Here is an 18,943-nt window from a genome sequence, read left to right as displayed (position 1 = left end):
ACTTACCCCCACCCCCAGCCTCCGTTCCTGATGTAAAATAAAATACAAGTTTTTTCATAAACACAAACTATCTTTAACAAAACTGGGGGGGAGGAAGGGGGCGGGGAATGAAACTCTGGTGAGACTGGGGAAAGGAGGCGGGAGAGGGGAGGGGGAAACCTGGGAGGAGGGAGCTGGAAGGAGGAAGCAAGGGGAAGAAGAGGGAGGGGAAGCTCAGGGCTCAGAGGTGGGGGTATCGTCATGGAATGAGGAGTTACAGTTAATTCAAACTAAGGACTTAGTTCGAATTAACGTTTGACTGCCGCGTCTAGCCGCGGGCAGTTAGTTCGGACTAAAGGGGATTTAAAAATGGCGGCGCCCTAGAACATGCAAATGAAGCCCGGGATATTTAAATCCTGGGCTTCATTTGCAACTCTGGTTGCCCTCATTTGCCTACCTAGCTCGAACTAATGAGCTAGTGTAGACATACCCAGGTTTACCAAATTCAAAATAAGTGCTCCGCTATTTTGAATTCATTTCGAAATAGCCGTTTCGCTGTGTAGACGCTAGGAAAGTTATTTCGGAATAACAGCTGTTATTTTGAAATAACTTTGCTGTGTAGACATACCCTAGGGGTTTTTCACCAGAGAATTCTCCTTACACAGCTCAGAGATTTACTCTTCCAGATTTGGTAACATGCCTTGATATTATGGCAATCCCTGGGTACCTTCACCTGAGCCTTACCCCTACTGGCAATACTGGGACAAATGGCAATATTATTACAAACACCAGCATGGCCAAAAATGACAGAGTGCAGTATTCCCCCTCTAAACAAATACGAGAATGTGAACCAATCACACAGGAGGCAGTACCCCCTCCTGACCCAAATAACCTTCCTCCAGTGCAAGGAGGGTCTTTGGCCTCAGCTTCAACGACTTCAGACAATGCTGCACATTTCCAAGACCTTCTTAAACATGTAGCTGCTGAATTAAACATTTCTCTCCATGAGGCTGTGGAAAATCAGCACAAGCTAACAGACATACTGCACTCAGTAACACCATCAAAAATACCATTGCCAATTAATCCAGCAATAATGAAACCAGCAAACATGGTATGGCAAATTCCAGGATCGATCTCTTCGATAGCTAAGAGAACCGATAAGAAATATTATGTCCCACCCAAGGGTTCTGAATTTCTTTTTCTTACCCAGCACCAAATTCTCTCGTGGTGGAAGCTGCACAACTAAAATTCAAGCAGCAACAATACCGGTCTACCCTATGGGACCGCGATAGCAAAAGGCTCTATGCATTCCAGCGTGAGAGATATACGCCTTCTACTTTACAATTTTGCATTTTGAATTGCACAGCTTTCTTGAGTAAATATGATTACAGAAATCACAATAGCAAAATCAGCATTATAGGCCACCTTAGTTGCTGCTGACACGGCTGCACACTCTACAGCAACAGTGGTAGTAATGAGGAAGGCATCTTGGGTTAGCTCTACTCCATCCCCCAGGGATATTCTATCTATAGTAGAAGATCTGCCTTTTGATGACCAGAAGTTGTTTGCAGCTAACACCAACAGAATTCTCCACTCTATGAAAGATTCCAGAGTGATGCTTCGATCTTTGGGGATCCACAACCAAGTACCTAGAAGAAGGCAATATAGGCATCAGCCCTACCCAAGAATCTCTGTTATAGATTCTCGCTGGGGCGGGAAGAAACGCTCACCGGCTGGCCCGCCCCCGACAAAGAACCTGTCCTATGCAGTTTCTCATGACAGTTTCCCGCAAGGTTCTCAACTGCCCCCTGACTTTGGCATGCAGGGCGGGTAGGGAGACCCCAGCCCGCCCTCTCTCCAGGTCTCAGCCCAGGACCCTATGAACAGGAACGCCAACTTCCTGTCCGGCCAGTGGGACTAAGCCGCAACTCACCGGCCCATGGGCTTCGTCTCTACCCTGTCCTGGGCTGCTTCCTCCCCTCCTGCGGTGCTCCCAAGAGCCACTTACCTCTCGCAGCTCCACTTAGCCTCTGTTGGCGACATCTCACCTGCTGGCAGGCTCGCTCTGTGCCCTCCCATTGGGCGCGCTCACCCTTCCCAGCTCCCTGCCCTCTCGAAGGGCTTCTTCCCTTTTCAAAGCTGGCACCCTTGCTAAGGGACGCCAGCACATGTGTTGTCCAGCGCCAGGTGGAGGCGCCAGGTGCCACCACGCAGGTGCGAGCCGCGGCCACTGAGCATTCCCTGCATGGCTGCACACCCCGGCACTGACACAGAGATCCGCAGTAGTGCAGGGGGCGGGACTCTCTGCGTGAGCCCCCACCACCCCATCACACCCCCAATATGCACAACACTACAATAGACAAGACCAGGAGCAACAGAATAAATGCAGAGGCACAAATCAACGACAACGCCCTTCCTCTACCAATTCCCAACAGCTGCAGCAGTTCAACAAGTGAATTTGATCATCAGATCAAGGGTCTGGAGAGCCTCTCCCCTATTCCAATGCCATCAACGCAAGCAAATCTCTTCCAGCATTGATCGTTGCCCTTCTTCAACAACTGGCAATGTATAACCTCTGATGGATGGCGTCCTTCGACCACCTTCCCACCTTCTTCCCCAAACAACACGCAACGCCTTTTGAGATGAAAATGCACACCCTGGATTTGCACAGAGCTCTCTCCTTTTACCTGCAGCAAACAGAACCGATACGGGTGTCTCCCAGAATATTTGTTTCAATAGCGAACCACAATAAGGCCCAGGCAATGTCATCACAGAGACTCTCCCATTGCATCTCAGATTGCATCAAGATCTGCTACACATGGTCAGACGCGGTGCCTTCAGATAGCATAACGGCACACTCAACCAGCGCCGTGTCTACCTCCATAAAGTACCCATCAGAGACATCTGCGCAGTTGCCATGTGGTCCTCTGACCACACATCTGCGCACTTATGCAGGGACCTCTTTCCAACCTGAAGCTAGCTAAGGTGGTTCTTTCCACTGCTTTTCTGCCAGATCCGAAGTCCCTATCTCCCTAAAGGGAAATTGCTTTGTTGCCACCTAATGTGGAGCACCCACAGGGACATCTCTCCCTCTCGAAGAGGAGGTTACTCACCTTGATATACTCACCTTGAGGTTCTTCAAGATGAGTGTACCCGTGGGGGCGCCACAACCCTCCCTTCCTCTCCTCTACGTTGAGATCCTGGCCTTCTCAAGCCATGGTTTCGGGGTAGAGAAGGAACTGAGGTGGCGGGAGGGGAGCTTGCGCATGCGTGATGCCTGCATCCTAACAGCACGAGGCTGCTGGTGCACACCTGCGCGGCCCTAGGGACACGGCTACAAAATCTCCGTTCTGAGGCTTGGTGGCGGCGCAGCGACCTAATGTGAGCACCCACGGGGACACTCATCTCGAAGAACACCAGTTACTATTGAGGCAAGTAACCGCCTCTTGTAAACTGAAGGAAAAACTGGGAAAGGTTAAAGGAAAACCTGTCCCCCTGCCCTGTAGCACAGGGACATCGCAAACCGCGTCTCTGGGTAGTCTGTGCCCCCCGCCCCCACGCCTCCCTGAGGCCCTGGCTGTGCTACAGGGCTGCTGTGGGTTGGACATTTGCTCTGGCGGTGGCCGCGTGCCTTCACACAGAATCCTCCCCAGCGACAGCCCCCCATTGGGGTTATGATCTCCCTCCAAGTCTGGTCTGCCAGACCTCTTGCCCAATGTCATCGCCCTGTGCCGGGCTTCTACCCAGAGCTTCCCTCACTCTCCTCGGCTACTCCCCATCTCCACTGCTGCTCTGCTGCCCTGCCTCCAGCTCCCTGGGCTGCTTCTCTGGCCCCTCTGGCTCTGGTTGCTGCAGCCCTGCCCCCAGCATGAGATCTGTTCTCTAGGCTGTCTCCCCGATTCTCTCTGGCTAGCACTGCTCTGCTCCCCGGCTCCGCTTGGGCCCCTTCTCTCTCCTTAGCTCCGCCCCCCTGTCTGTCTGAAACAGGCAAATCCAGCCCACACAGAGGACAGGACTCACCAGCCTCCTTACACCCCTCACTAGCTTGCCTGCCCTGTCAATCAGGTTGACCTGGAGCATTGGCCTCCAGGCCTCTCCCCATTGCTCCTGGGGACTGTCAGTCTCAGAATCCTGATATCCCATCAAGCCTTGCCCTTCCTTTTGGTACTGAGGCTAGCCAACCAAAACCCACCACTGAATTTCAGTAAGGGGCCACCAGTCCCCTTACACTGGCATTTGGACATAATGGAGAAGCTACTGGTGTGAACTGGGTAGAGAAGCAGCACAGCGCGCTGTAGGGCTGCCAGGTGGTTTCAACAAAAATACCAGACACACTTGACATGACATCACAACCTATATTCCATCTTATCTAGAAAATACCCGACATTTCTATTTTCTCAATTTGTTTCCCGAACAGAAAGCTGAAATACTGGACTGTCCGGTTCAAAACTAGATAATTTCATGGAGGTTAGGTCCATAAAAGGCTATTAGCCAGGGGATAAAATGGTGTCCTTGGCCTCTGTCTGTCAGAGGCTGGAGAGGGATGGCAGGAGACAAATCGCTTGATCATTGTCTTCGGTCCACCCCCTCTGGGGCACCTGGTGCTGGCCACTGTCAGCAGACAGGATACTGGGCTAGATGGACCTTTGGTCTGACCCAGTACGGCCGTTCTTATGTTCTGTAAAACCAGACACCTGACAACCCTACCGCACAACCATCTCTCAGACCTCCCTTTCAAATAGGTGTCTGGGACTGAACGTTAACCCATTTTCTGTTTCTAAAGCACCTTCCATGTAAGGATCTCAAAGCACTTAATTTGGAAGTTTTAACGAGGCCGCAGGGTCCAGTGGGTAGGACTGAGGACTGGGACGTGTGAGATATAGACTCAGTTCCCAGCTCAGACACTAACCTGCTGTCTGATCTGAAGTAGGTCACTTTTAATGTCTCTGTGCCTTTCGTTGCCTACCCAACATTTGTGTGCATCTCTTAGGCCATGTCGACACTAGCTAGGGATGTAAAATCCTGTTTCATCGATTACCTGGTTAAATATTGCATCCCACAGGCTGCTCCAGCCAGGCTGGGCCTGCCGTGGGTGGGGGCTGCTTGAGCCAGGACAGGCTACTGGTTAACCGCTGACATCCCTAGCACTAGCAGGCTTACAATGGCACAGCTGTATCGATTAGATACTCTGCTGTAAGATCACTTGTGTAGCCACCCTGTGCTGACGAGAGAGAGCTCACCAGTGGACTTTGTAAAACCACCTAAACGAGTGGCAGTAGCTGTGTCAGGAGGAGCAGGTCTCACACCGACATAGTGCAGCACGCACAAACGCTTACGTCAACAAAATTGGTCACTTGGGGTGTTTTTCCCCCTCCACTTCTGAGGGACATACATTTTGCCAACATAACTGGCAATAGATGTGGCCTTTGCCTATAAATGCTTGAGGCAGGGCTAATGTCTCTTATTGTAGTGTGCATATGTGCTATGCACAGCACAAATGTGGCCCTGACCTCTGTGAGAGCTTGTAGGCACACTCCAAGGAGACTCGTATCATTATTTCCATTATACAAAATGGGGAAACTGAGGTACAAGGAAGGCTTAAAGACTGGCCCAAGTTGAAACCAAAATCCCCTGGCTCTGACTCACCTTCATGTGGCACAGAATAAGGGGTTTAATGTTGCCTCTCATGTCAGCTTGTCATTTCTCCCAGCAGCTTGATCTTTTCCAACTGTTATTACAGTCAATGACATGATCCTGGGTTATAATTTAAATGCCAACTGTAATTATCACTCAAACGATCTGCTTACCAGTGCCCTTCCAGTATCTGGAGATGTTGTCTCCTCCTCTAGGGATGAACAGAAATCGAGAGGTGGTCACCTGGGGACTGTACCCTCTACTGGCAACAGGAGATTTTCTTCTCTTTGGGAATTGTCCTTATTTAAATGTTGGTCACTTACCCTAAGATTAGAGAGGCCATGCATGACTGGGACAACTGCGAAAGGAAATGAACGTAGTCCTGTGTTCTCAGCTAGAATCTGGGAGTTGGAACTCCTGGCTTCTGTTCCATATTCCAAGAGAGTCACTGTGGGTATGTCTACGCTGCCACCCTAGTTCGAACTAGGGTGGCAGTGGAGACATACCCTATGTGATCTTGTGCAAATCATCTGCGCATCCTTTGCATTCGTTTAGAGAGGAGGCATGCTATAGCAGATGGTGCACCAAACTGCAACGTAGGTGACTGTGTTCTATTGCTGGCTCTGCCAAAGGCTCCTTGTGTGACCTTAGGCGAGTTGCCTAGGGTTAAATTTTCAAAAGCTAATACATCACTTTAGGAGTCTCTGTCCTATCACCTTTCAATGAGCTTAAACTACTAAGTGAATAAGTCCTGAAAATGGGACTTGGATTTCTAAATCGCTTACACACTTTAGATAATTTTACCCTAATATTTTGTCTGCCTTGGTTACATCTGTAAAACGGAGATAATGTATCCTTTTCTTTTCCGTTTGCTATTCAGAATGTAAGCTCTATTGTCTCTTACTATGTGTTTTTGTGGCAGGAATTCTCTCTCACTATTGTATGGCACCTAATAGTAATAGGACTGTGTTCTTGGTTGGGGTTCCTAGCATTACTACTGTTAGTAATTTAGCTTAACCACATATAAAATGGATATAAATATTGACCCACTGTGGTGGTCATAAAACACAACTCCCAGATCCAAACAGGTCTTAGCTATAAGAATGTTAATATCTAGATCCAAATTTTATTACTCAAGACTCATCTCTAATTAATAAACTGTTTTGCAGATGGTGTTCTAAAAATAAATTCATCCGTGCTTATAATTTATCCTGAGATCTTTGAATGAAACAGCCCAAGTATTTTTTTCTAAATTTGAGCCCAAACCCCAAAATAAATATGATGATGATATAGCCCCTCTTGATCCCTGAGGCTACGTCTACACTGCAAGGTTTTTGCGCAAAAACTGCTGGTTTTGTGCAAAAACCCATAGAGCATCCGCACCTCAAATATGCTTTTGTGCAAGGAAATCAAGAGTAAAATGGCAGAACAGAGGGCTTTTTCCACCGTAGGTAAACCTCCTTTTACGAGGCATAACTCCCTTTTGCGCAAGAGTTCTTGCGCAAAAAAGGCATGTGTGGACTGTTCAGAGGGGTTTTGTACAAGAAACCCCTATGGGAAAAAGCATAGGTGCTCTGATGGCCATCACTTTTCCAATGTGCTTCGAGGTGTGGATATGCTCTTGTGCAAGAAGTTTTTGTGCAAAAACTCTTGCACAAAAGGCTTCTTGCACAAGAAGCATGTAGCGTAGACGTAGCCTGAATGAATACAGAATACCAATTGGAGCCTTATGCCTAAATCCTTCACCTTTTCTGGAAGTAGAGGGAAGGTGAAGCTTAGTGATTTATCCCTTAGTATGCTTCTAGCCTCTCCTCATGAGCTGTAAGGGTGCCTCAGAACCGGAAGTCATATCCGTCATTCACAAAGTAAAGAGGGTTATTTTGTAGAATGGAAGGCATTGAAGCCGTTGATGGAGCGTGTGGATTTTAGAGCCCAGCCCTTGTTCCATAAGTATGTTAAAGTATCTCATGTTGTAGTTTAAATATATCACATGCTCTTTTGTCCATCCACCTATGTGCATCTGGGGATGATTCTGCTAAGATGTTTAAGCTGAGATTTGCAAATCTCCCTTAGAGATGGATCCTCCAGTCTTCATTAAAAACTAATGGGAATTGGAAATCCCAGTCCCCTATATAAGAATGGCCACATGGAGTCAGATCAATGTAGCCTACTATCTCATCTTTCGATATTGGCCTGTGCCAGATGCTTCAGAGGGAGTCAATGCAGCAGGGCAGTTTATCGAACTGTCCATCCCCTGCTGTGCGCTCCCGCTGGAAGTGTGGGGACATGCGGAGCCTGGAAGTTGCTTTGAGAAAAAGAATTCTCTGACTCAAAGTTCTTCAGCAAGACCTCCTCTAGGGAGGTGGGGCCTGGGACAGCCCCCATCCCTCTCCACCACAGACTCCGCTCTCTCTTCCTGCTCTGCCTGGCTTCACTCCTCCCCTCTTTCTCCAAGCCCCACCCCTGCTCCATCCCTGACCCACCTCTTCCCACCCTTGCTTCGCCCCACCACTTCCCCATGCTCCCTTCCTGGAGTGACGCAACCCAGGAGATTAGTGGGGGACTTGGAGCCGGCAGCAGGGGTCAGGCCCTGCACTCACCAGGGCTGCGGGAAATGGCGCGACCCAACCCCAGCCTGCTTTTCTCCCCTGGCTCCCAGCCGCGTTGCTTAGGGGAGCGGAATGGGCCGGGTCTAGATCGCTCTGCTACCTGCCACCTCTGGTGAGTGCAGGGCCTAGCTCAATCCCTGTTGCAGGTGCCAAGCCCCACATAGTCCCCTAAGCTGCCCTGAGTCCCTTGGGGGACATGGGGCAGCTGCTCCAAACTGTCCAGTGGATGGGGCGGCTCTGTTCTTCAGAACTCACAAGGAAGTTTAATTTGTTTCTTTTGCAGTAGTGTGAAAAACTGGTCTGGATCAGGTCAGGAAGGCCTCCATAGGTCACCTTACTTGATCATCTCCGTGGGCTGCTTATCCAGGAACAGGAAAGGCGTCTCAAGGGGCCTGTTTTTTCAGATCCATTTTCTATCCCATGTGTTAATTTTTCTCTATTTAGCTCCTCCCTGGGCATCCAGGCCCATACAAAGGGGGAAGGTACCTAATTCCACCAACCTAGCAAATCCATGTTAATAGTTTTACTATGAGCATGCTCAAAGATAAATGCTGAAGGTATTGAAAAGTGGGGGAAAATGTGGTAGAAGTTTCTATGGCAAGTGGAATAGTATTCTGAGTAAAGCCTGGTCTAGTCAACCCAAAGGTGCTGCTTCCAAAATGCCATTAAACATGTATATGTGGTCTTGACTGTCCGTCTGTGTGTTTTTTTCCAGTACAGATCTTGTATAACTCACTAATCATGATTGTGTTTTGCCAGTTTCCTTAGCACACTCTGGCCTTTAGCAGAACTCTTCACAACACCCTTTCCTTCTAAGGGTTTTCATTCAGCATGAGTATCCCTCCTTCCCTGGGGTGTTCCCATATAAGAATGAAGCTTCACCCATGTGTGCACACGACAGCATTTCTGGTGAAGGGGAGATCCCATTATAAAAAGGAGAGAAATCTATTTGAAGTGGGGCTATTTCAAGGCCCATAAAAACAAGAGCTGCGAATTAATAGCCCATCCACAGATAGAAATGAATGCTCTTGAAGTGGCTTGGCAAACACGCAATGTAGGCAATTCATGAAAAGCAAATAAAAACTAACAAATTGGCACAATAATTCTCTTCAGCCATAACAACTAGTTTCTTTGCAATGCAATTGTACGTGGGCGTTTTTGCATCAACCATTTTTTCCTGTGACCATCTATTGATCTACAGTTTGGTTAAATTACTACAAATCAGCAGATCGCGTCTCACTGCTTCTATTTCTAAATTGCCTCTTCATGAAGATAATAGCTCTGCATTTCATATTTGGGAAAAGATACCAAGAGGTCAAAGTGAACCTCTTTAAGTCCACCAAATGCTTCAGGTAAACAACTATACAACACAAGGGAGATGGTGGTTTTAGCATATATTCAATGTAGCTCAAGTGGCATGTGGACTCATCACTGATTTTGGTCCATCTGGCTTCCCTGGGCCAAGTGCTGATGAGGCATCCTCCCATACTCCCCAACACAGGGGTGAAGTGAAGAAGACGACTGCTATATTTGATAACATGGTGCTGTGTTGGCTGTATCAGCACTGCTTCTGATCATGAGAGATGCAATAGAGATAACTAAACCACAGACTCCACCCTTGATACCAAGAGAATAATAATTAGTGTATTCAGTCCAGTCACTACAGGGCTAAAAGTAAATGCTGGGAATGTTACGTTTCCAGCAGTTCAAAGTTCCAACTTTTAGCTGCCCAGTACCACAAGAGATCAGACTTTAAATTTGCCACCTGATTGTGGATAGAAAGTCTGTTACTCAAGCAGGATTTAACTTTCTTCATCCTGGAACATTGGCAGGTGTAAATATTTGGAGAGACAAAGGAGACTGTTTGATGTAAAAATTCTTGGCTATTTAAAACTGCTCAGAGGTTTGGATGTTGGAATAAATCCTAGGGAAGATGGATTAGAAGGTAATGGTTAGGTAAGCCGATTGCATGATAAATTCATTTATCAGATGACTTCAATGTGTTTCATGGATATATTGCGTCTTTGTGTGTTTGCATGTACATGTCTATATGTATTTATATAATGTGTGTTTGGTAGCTGTATATGATGCATGTTTAAGAGAGTCTGATATCTATTTCTCAAGGATCAGTAAAATTTAAATCACCGATCCTATTAACATATTGGGTCCACATCACAAGCTACAGCTTAAAGATTACAAATGGCAAAATTCCCAGCAGCATTTTCTTCCTTTTTCACCCTTTCCTAGTCAATAGCTGTTGTGGTGATGATTCTGAAAAAGCATTAGAATGCAAATTTCAGATCATCCACTGCAATAAGTAGCAACTTGTTTTGATATCTGGAATGCTCTGGTTTTGCTGCAGATGTGTTCATATTTTGTGCATGCCTGGTATGTTTCTCTTAGTTTACCTGTTTTGCCCCCAGATGCTTCGTAATTGCTCTTCATTTAGGGACCCAGAACTTTTCATGTAGTAGAACTCCAAAGACCTGGTTTTCAGAGCTGCGGTGCATCCATTACCCCATTGATTGCAGTTGCAGTTGTAGGTACTTTATTACTTCCTAGAATCAGGCCCCTCACTTCAGACACACAAGTCCACTGACATGAAATAGACTTACAAATTAAACAGACTCTGCAATGGTTGCCATTGGAGTCTTTATATTTTTGCGATTGCAGAGGGATACAGGACTCTATGGCTATGTCTACACTGGCAGCTTCTTGTGCCAGAAATATGCAAATGAGGCTAAGCATGGCATATTGCCAAGCCTCATTTGCATACCTAATGAGCTGCCATTTTGCAGAAGAGGCTTTTGTGCCAGAGGGAGCTGTCTACACTGCCCCTACTTGTGCAAGAAAACCCCTCTTGCACAATGCCGTTATTCCTGAAAATAATTGGCGTAACAGCATTGCGCAAGAGGTAGAATCACCAGGCAGGTGAAAGGGGCTGGCTGCGGGTGCCTTCCTCCCATGACTGCCATAGCCCCGAGACTCCCATCCCCCAGGTGCTGTTTAGGGAGGGGGGTGCAGCCCGCCCACCCCTGATTTACACGGGAACATTGCTGGCTGTTCCCCTTCATCAGGGAGCAAGGGGAAAGAGCACAGTTTGCTCCATTCCTCAGTCTGACTGGAAAGCACAGGGGGCAGATGAACCTGGACCTGTGTCTGCTGGAGCTGCAACAGCCATGGAGAGGGGCGTCTCACCTGGCCCCAAGTTGCTGTGGTGAGAGAAGGCTGGGGTTGTCCTCTCTCCCTGGGGAAGCCTGCACACTGAGCCCCTCATCCCCAACCCCACCCCAGAGCAATGATTCAAATGAAGAAAAACAAAAAATAACTGAGTTAAGGACCCGAACAACACCAGATACATTTTCTAGTCTATGTTTGTATGTGTATATATGCCTGCATCAGCTGAATCATGCTCCCAGGGCTCAGGCTATAGGGCTATGTATATATAATGAATGAAACACATATATATTAAAACACATATATAATACAACATACACCAAAACAATCTCTTCACACGTTCAAGCAGGTACACTTTACAAACACACATAATCACCCATATGGATATGGAACAGATTATAGATAGACATGAATATATATTTATAAAAGATACAAATACATATTTATAATCTTTAAAACATGCATATATTTACACACACAAGTACATTCATTCACACACAAATCTACATGTTTGTGGAGGGTACAGGTACATGCATTAATCATATTGGGCAATATTTACTCGAATGCCTGAATTTGCACGCCTAGACTAAGCATGGCTTCTGAAAGAAGATATGCAAATTGGACTCAAATTTGCATATATTCTTCCTTCCCCCCCCCCCCCCCCCCAGAAGAGGCTTTTCCAATATTTGGCCCATCTACACGGAGCCAAATATCAGAAAAAACCTCTCTTTCGAAAGCCCCCTTATTCCTCCTAAAACATGTTTAACATAGAATCATAGAATCATAGAATAATAGGACTGGAAGGGACCTCGAGAGGTCATCGAGTCCAGCCCCCCGCCCTCAAGGCAGGACCAAGCTCCGTCTACACCATCCCTGACAGATGTCTATCTAACCTGTTCTGAAATATCTCCAGAGAGGGAGATTCCACCACCTCCCTTGGCAATTTATTCCAATATTTGACCACCCTGACAGTTAGGAATTTTTTCCTAATGTCCAATCTAAACCTCCCTTGCTGTATTTTAAGCCCATTACTCCTTGTCCTGTCCTCAGAAACCAAGAGGAACAAATTAGATACCCTTTTAGATATTTAACATGATTAGCAAGCTCATATAAAGTTATATTAAGACCATTAATGGTTTAGTGTTGATAGGCAATAATATGGTTCACTAGTACCATGGATGATGCAAACATGCACACACACACAGGCCCACCATCCGGGGTGGATGTGGGAAAAGAGGGCAATTGCCCTGGGACCTGGTGATTCAAAGGAGATCAGGATTCCCAGCTACTGCCATTGCTGCCCTGGGCTCTTTAAATCGCTGCTGCAGCTCGACATGCCCCGCCCAGCTCTGAGGGCTGTGGGGGGCTCAGCACCGTGGTCCGGGTGGCGCTGAGTGTTGGCAACCCCCAGCCCCAACTCTTCCACCTGAGGCCCTGCCCCTTCCTGGGGCTTGGAGCTGCCTTCACCCCACACCTTGACTAGGTGCCCATGGAAGCTGTCAGCCCCCCCCCCTTACATATGATATTCACTCCCTACCTCTATACAGATTGAGATGTATATGCACACATGCATACCCCCTTCTGTATTCCAGTGGCAATCTGACCCCACTTTAATGTTTCTATCTCGAAGGGTATGTCCACGCAGCAATAAAAGATGTGACAAAGTGACAAAGTGCTGGTTGACCTGTGTCAGCTGAATCATGCTCCCGGGGCTCAGTCTGTAGGGCTATATGTAGACATCCGACTGTACCGTAGGCTCTGAGACCCCTGCGAGGTGGGAGGGTTTCAGCTGATCTGGGCTCTGCAACTCAGCGCTGCGTGTGGGTTTTCTTTAAATCATGATGTAGATATACCGCAGGGACAGCTCGTTCTGTGAGAAATAGGCTTATTTTCCAAGTAATGGCCTTCAGGGAGTCCTGAATCTGTTTAAAGTTATCAGCAATACCTCTGTTTCTTGTCATTACATGAAGCATTGCTCCGCAGGTTCCATATAAGCAGCTATTCACTAATTAAAATGGGACTAGAGGCAGGGATGTAGTCTGAAATTTGAAAGTGGTTCACGCACCTTCTGATCCATTACCACCTCCTGGCTGTATTATAGTTACTTTTTGCAGAGGCAGACACTACATGTATTATGACTGTGGGGACAGTTAGCTAGATATGGCTGTGTGCATGTTAATAAAAGACTTTATGAACAACAAAAAGATAAAGGCCATTAACAAGCAGACATGTTGTCCCCCTGGAAATTAAAAAACACAGGCGGTTGCCTCACACAGTTTATCTTCCCACCCACACCTGTCCTGTGGGTGGAAATTGTCTGATATCTCTGCAGATGTTTGGCTGACACAGGAAATGGCTTTTTTAAACAAAGTTTTTCACAAAGGTTAGGAGAGAAAATTCCTTTGTGATCCTCAGTTTGCTGTTAATAAATGTGATAATTATCCCCCAACATATTTGAGGCCAAACTACTAGCTCACCTTAGAATTGAAATCATGTCTCATTTGGTTGTGAGTCTTTTCTCTTCATTTCTGTGTCTCCTACTCTGTTCCAAGAGGGGGAATGAACCAGATATCCTCTCGCTACCACAAAGATGCTGAATCTAATTGACCCAAATATCTGTGTGGATGAAATGTTTGGCACTAATAAGACCATGCCAAAATAGCTGTGTTAGGGTTAGCCAGCCTGACCTTTATTCCTCATGACCCAGTGCTCAATTAGTCCAGGTTTCAAAGAATGATTCCTTCCTTTCTCTTTAAGACACTGCCAATTATAAAGAAAGAGAGTCAAAAACACCCACTGCAGGGTTAGCAGATCACATCTCCAATTGTCCTGTTTTTCTGACTTCACCTTAAATTGTCCAGAAATTATGCTTCTGCTTAGGAAAAAAAACCCTTACAGTTCTGTCAGGAGACAGATAGAAAACAACTAATGAGAGGAATGAAAAATATTCCTCTGACTTCTCCATAAATAATAGCAAACAGAGATGCACAACAGCCAGAGCACTGAGACTGCATCCCAGTTTCTGCCTGTAAATCATTAGACTCTCTCTCCTGTCTATGTGTATAATTAATTGTCAGTCCAAGGCACTGTGGAATTTTGTTGTCTGTTGTAGAACGAAGGTTATTACAGGAGGAGAGGGGACTATTCAAGTTGAGCACAACTTGCCCGTTTCATTTATAGCATCATATGGCAATACTTTTATTTCTTTTGAGTTCAAATGTGTTTTGCTAACTCTGCCTCACCCCCTAATTTGGTTATTTGAATGAAAATGAAGGCTCCAGAAATGTATGGGTTGAAATCTCAAGTTATGCTTTGCCTGGTTTCTACCCAAAGTTCAGCTTTGTTCCCACTCTTGAAACAGTTTTAAAAAAATCCAGCAAAACTAGGCCAAATTGGAGTTCATAGCAAAACCCCAAATCAGATGAAATTCTAAAACTTTGGTGGGTTCTAGTTCTAATGTAATAGCTCAGTTCCAGTGAGCTAAAAATCCGCTGCTGAATTCATGTGGCTCTTGTCCCCTGTCAGTTCCTAAGTTTGTCTGGAAGGCCTGGGAATTCAAAGCATACATTTTATTAGAAGCAGCTCTTCCTTTGGGCTCTGAATAGAGTGAAGGGTTTCATGGTGTTACACTTCTGCTTTCGGTTAGAACAAAGGGGCATGCAGATGTATAAGTGTTTATAAGAGAGAAATTACTGCAGGAGATTGGGGTGGGCTAAATAGGGAATTGTAGGAACAAGCCACTTGTTGAAGAGCAGGTTGTAAGAAAAGAACCACAGGCACATGTAGAGCCAGTTAAGGAGGAGGAGGTGAGGCAGAGGTGACAGGAACACTGGGCAAAGGAGGAAGTGGGAGAAATGTAAGCAGAAAAGAGATGAGAGATGAGTCATGGACCGTAGTGTAGGTGCAGGGGAGGAGAGTAGAAAGAGGAGGATGATTTAGCAAACAGGAATGTTTCTCAAGGAAGGCTGATCTTCAAGGATAGGGCTGAACTAGGAAACAGGGAGTTCTGCAGTGACATGGGAATGGTTGATGCAGAATTGTATTGTTAGGGCTTGTCTACACTGGCAAGTTACTGTAACTTTCTCATTCAGGGGTGTGAACCTCCTGCCCCCACCAACACAGGACTGTAAAATGCCGGTGTAAACAGGCTTTCAGTGCTCAGACACACACTCTTAGGATATGTGCGAATTAGTTAATTCGAAATAAGCTAATTCGAATTAGTGCATCTAGACCTAAAAACTAATTCGAATTAGCGTTTTGCTAATTCAAAATAGCATGTCCACACTGAGTGGACTCTGAACTGAAGTTAAGGCTGGCCGGAACCAGTGCTGGCAGGGTATCAGGCTAGGACTTAAGAGTATGGAGCTGCTATCTCAGGCTAGCCGAGGGCTGTACTTAAAGGTCTTAATGATCTGGAGAAAGGGGTAAGCAGTGAGGTGGTAAAGTTTGCAGATGATACAAAACTGTTTAGGATAGTCAAGACAGAAGTAGACTGTGAGGGACTCCAAGAAGATCTCACCAAACTGAGTGATTGGGCAAGAAAATGTCAAATGAAATTTAATGTGGATAAGTGTAAAGTAATGCACATTGGGAAAAATAACCCCAACTATACGTACAGTATGATGGGGGCTAATTTGGCTACAACAAATCAGGAAAGAGATCTTGGAGTTATCGTGGACAGTTCTCTGAAAACATGCACACAGTGTGCAGCGGCGGTCAAAAAGGCAAATAGGATGCTAGGAATTATTAAGAAAGGGATAGAAAATAAGACCCAGAATATCTTACTGCCCCTGCATAAAACTATGGTACGCCCACATCTTGAATACTGTCTACAGATGTGGTCACCTCACCTCAAAAAAGATATTTTGGCCTTGAAAAGGGTTCAGAAAAGGGCAACTAAAATGATTAGGGGTTTGGAACAGGTCCCATATGAAGAGAGGCTAAAGAGACTGGAACTTTTCAGCTTAGAAAAGAGGAGACTGAGGGGGGATATGATAGAGGTATATAAAATCATGAGTGGTGTGGAGAGGGTGAATAAAGAAAAGTTCTTCAATAGTTCCCATAATATAAGGACTAGAGGACACCAAATGAAATTAATGGGTAGCAGGCTTAAAACTAATAAAAGAAAGTTCTTCTTCACATAGTGCATAGTCAACCTGTGGAACTCCTTGCCACAGGAGGCTGTGAAGGCTAGGACTATAACAGAGTTTAAAGAGAAGGTAGATAAATTCATGGAGGTTGGGTCCATGGAGTGCTATTAGCCAGGGGGTAGGAACGGTGTCCCTGGCCTCTGTTTGTGGAAGGCTGGAGATGGATGGCACGAGACAAATCTCTTGGTCATTGTCTTCGGTCCATTCCCTCCATGGTACCTGGTGCTGGCCGCTGTTGGCAGACAGGCTACTGGGCTAGATGGACCTTTGGTCTGACCCAGTACAGCCGTTCTTATGTTCTTATGTTCTAAGCTCAGGGTCAGGGGTCTCACTGGACCAACTTGATTTTCATGCAAACCTGCTCCTGGGTTTGCATGTGGCCTTTGGTGGCCAGGCTGGCAGCTATCCTGCCCTAGACGGCCGCATTCCTGTGCCTAGTGCGGAGATTGTGGACGTTGGAGGCCTCCCCCCAAACCTTGATGAGGTCCACCATCTCCGCACTAGACCAGGCGGGCACCCGCCTGTAGTGGCCCTGGGCAGGCCCTGGGCAGGCTCCTGTGAGCCGCCAGCCTGGTCCTGGGAAGAGGGGGAGGGCTGGGTGGCAGCGGGTGACTGGCTCATGCTGTGCCAGGTGCAGGGTCTGCTGGCTGGGTGCTGGCAGGCTTGCAACTGGCACAAGCACTGTAGCCAGACTGTGCCCCTTTAAGGGCTCCGGGGCCAGGAGGGGGGCAGAAGAGTTTCCCTGGTTTGGCCCAGAGTGGCCACCAGGGCAACCTGGGAAGGGCTAGCCTCCAACTAGTTCGAATTAAGTGTCTACACAGCCCTTAATTCGAACTCCTTAATTCAAACTAGGCATTACTCCTCGTAGAATGAGGTTTACCTAGTTCAAATTAAGCGCTCCGCTAATTCGAATTAAGTTTGCATGTATAGACTCTATGAAAGTTAATTTGAACTAACGTCTGTTAGTTGGAATTAACTTTGTAGTGTAGACATACCCTTAGATACTCAACTCATGGAGGTGGTTTATCTACAGCAGAACTACCAGGAGTGCTGGTGCCGTGTCCACATTGCCACATTAAAGCACTGCCGGGGCAGGTAGTGCTTTAAACTTGGAAGTGTAGACAAAGCCTTAGTGGTGTGTGACCGGATGGCTGCAGGAGAGCTTATGGGGAATGGATGGCAGGAAGGGGAAGTGTAATGAGAAAATGGCCCTCAGGAGAAAAGAATTTATTTCTCAGAGGAACCAAATAAACTTTAGAAGCAGATGCATGGAATTCCCTGTGTGCACTCTGTGCAGTCAGCAGCTGAACTACAGGGTTGATTGGAGATGGACATTTCCCGAGCTCAGGGTTAAGACTGGCTGAATGGACCTGTCCAAAATCACAGATGAACCCAAAATTCTCCCCAGTTGAAAAGTGGGGAAGTGGGTGAACATATGAGCAACTGAGAGAGCCCCTGAACGAGAACTGTTTGTGTGCTTTCTTGACATTGGAAGAATAGTCAGTTGTTTTTCCACACAGATATTTAGATTCCTGCTAATCCATGGATATCCACTATATATTCATGGGTGTCTGCATCTGCGGGAGCCTGCAGCTCATTTTTGTGGACACAGAAATGGATGCGAAGTCTGTATCCATTCAGGGCTTTACAGCTAGAGTGGAAGTGATTACTGTTCATCGTAATATTCCTAACCTGAAAATGACTCACTCGGCATCCCTTACAACATTCATTAATTGCCCCATTTTACAGATGGGGAAGCTCTGTTTAAGTCAGTGGAGTTGCTGTAGTTAATCATTGAATCATAGAACACTAGAACTTAAAGGGACTTTGAGAGGTCATCGAGTCCAGTCCCCTGCCCTCATGGCAGGACCCAGTACCATCTCGAGTTGACCATCCCTGATAGATGTCTGTCTAACCTGCTCTTACATCTCTCCAGAGATGGAGATTCCACAACCTCTTTAGCCAACTTATTCCAGTGTTTAATCACCCTGACAGGAAATTTTTCCTATTGTCCAACCTGAACTTCCTTTGATGCAGTTTAAACCCATTGCTTCTTGTCCTATCATCAGAGGCTAAGGAGAACAATTTTTCTCATTCCTCCTTGTGACACCCTTTTAGATACTTGAAAACCGCTATCATGTCCCCTCTCAGTCTTCTTTCCAAACTAAACAAGCCCAGTTCTTTCAATCTTCCTTCATAGGTCACGTTCTCTTTAATCATTAATCAATGAATGACCTTTAATGATTCTTCTTGCTCTTCTCTGGACCTTCTCCAATTTCTCCACATCTTTCTTAATGATGCGGACAAAAGAGATTGTGACTTGGCCAGGGTGAAAAGAATCTTGACTGCTAACGTTTCACACGGACCTCAAACTAAACCTGACTTCAAAAAAGT

General features: G+C 46.4%; 1 protein-coding gene across 2 annotated transcripts in view; it reads left to right on the top strand.

Annotated features, from left to right (window-relative positions):
* LOC142818179 (protein Aster-B-like) overlaps positions 1–18,943 on the top strand; it is a 335,181-nt gene that overhangs the window by 106,103 nt on the left and 210,135 nt on the right. The window contains exon 1 of one of the 2 annotated variants that reach the window (XM_075916430.1): positions 10,156–10,178. The exons of the other annotated variant lie outside the window; for it this stretch is intronic. Coding sequence (XP_075772545.1) covers positions 10,171–10,178 — 8 coding nt within the window. The 5' untranslated portion in view covers positions 10,156–10,170. Of the gene's footprint in view, positions 1–10,155; positions 10,179–18,943 lie in introns of those variants that run through there. 2 annotated transcript variants of the gene reach the window in all.

This window comes from Pelodiscus sinensis, unplaced genomic scaffold, assembly GCF_049634645.1.
Source record: "Pelodiscus sinensis isolate JC-2024 unplaced genomic scaffold, ASM4963464v1 ctg35, whole genome shotgun sequence".
Taxonomy (NCBI): Eukaryota; Metazoa; Chordata; order Testudines; family Trionychidae; genus Pelodiscus; species Pelodiscus sinensis.
Note: the sequence above shows the minus strand (reverse complement) of the source record. Positions and strands in the feature narration are given on the sequence as shown.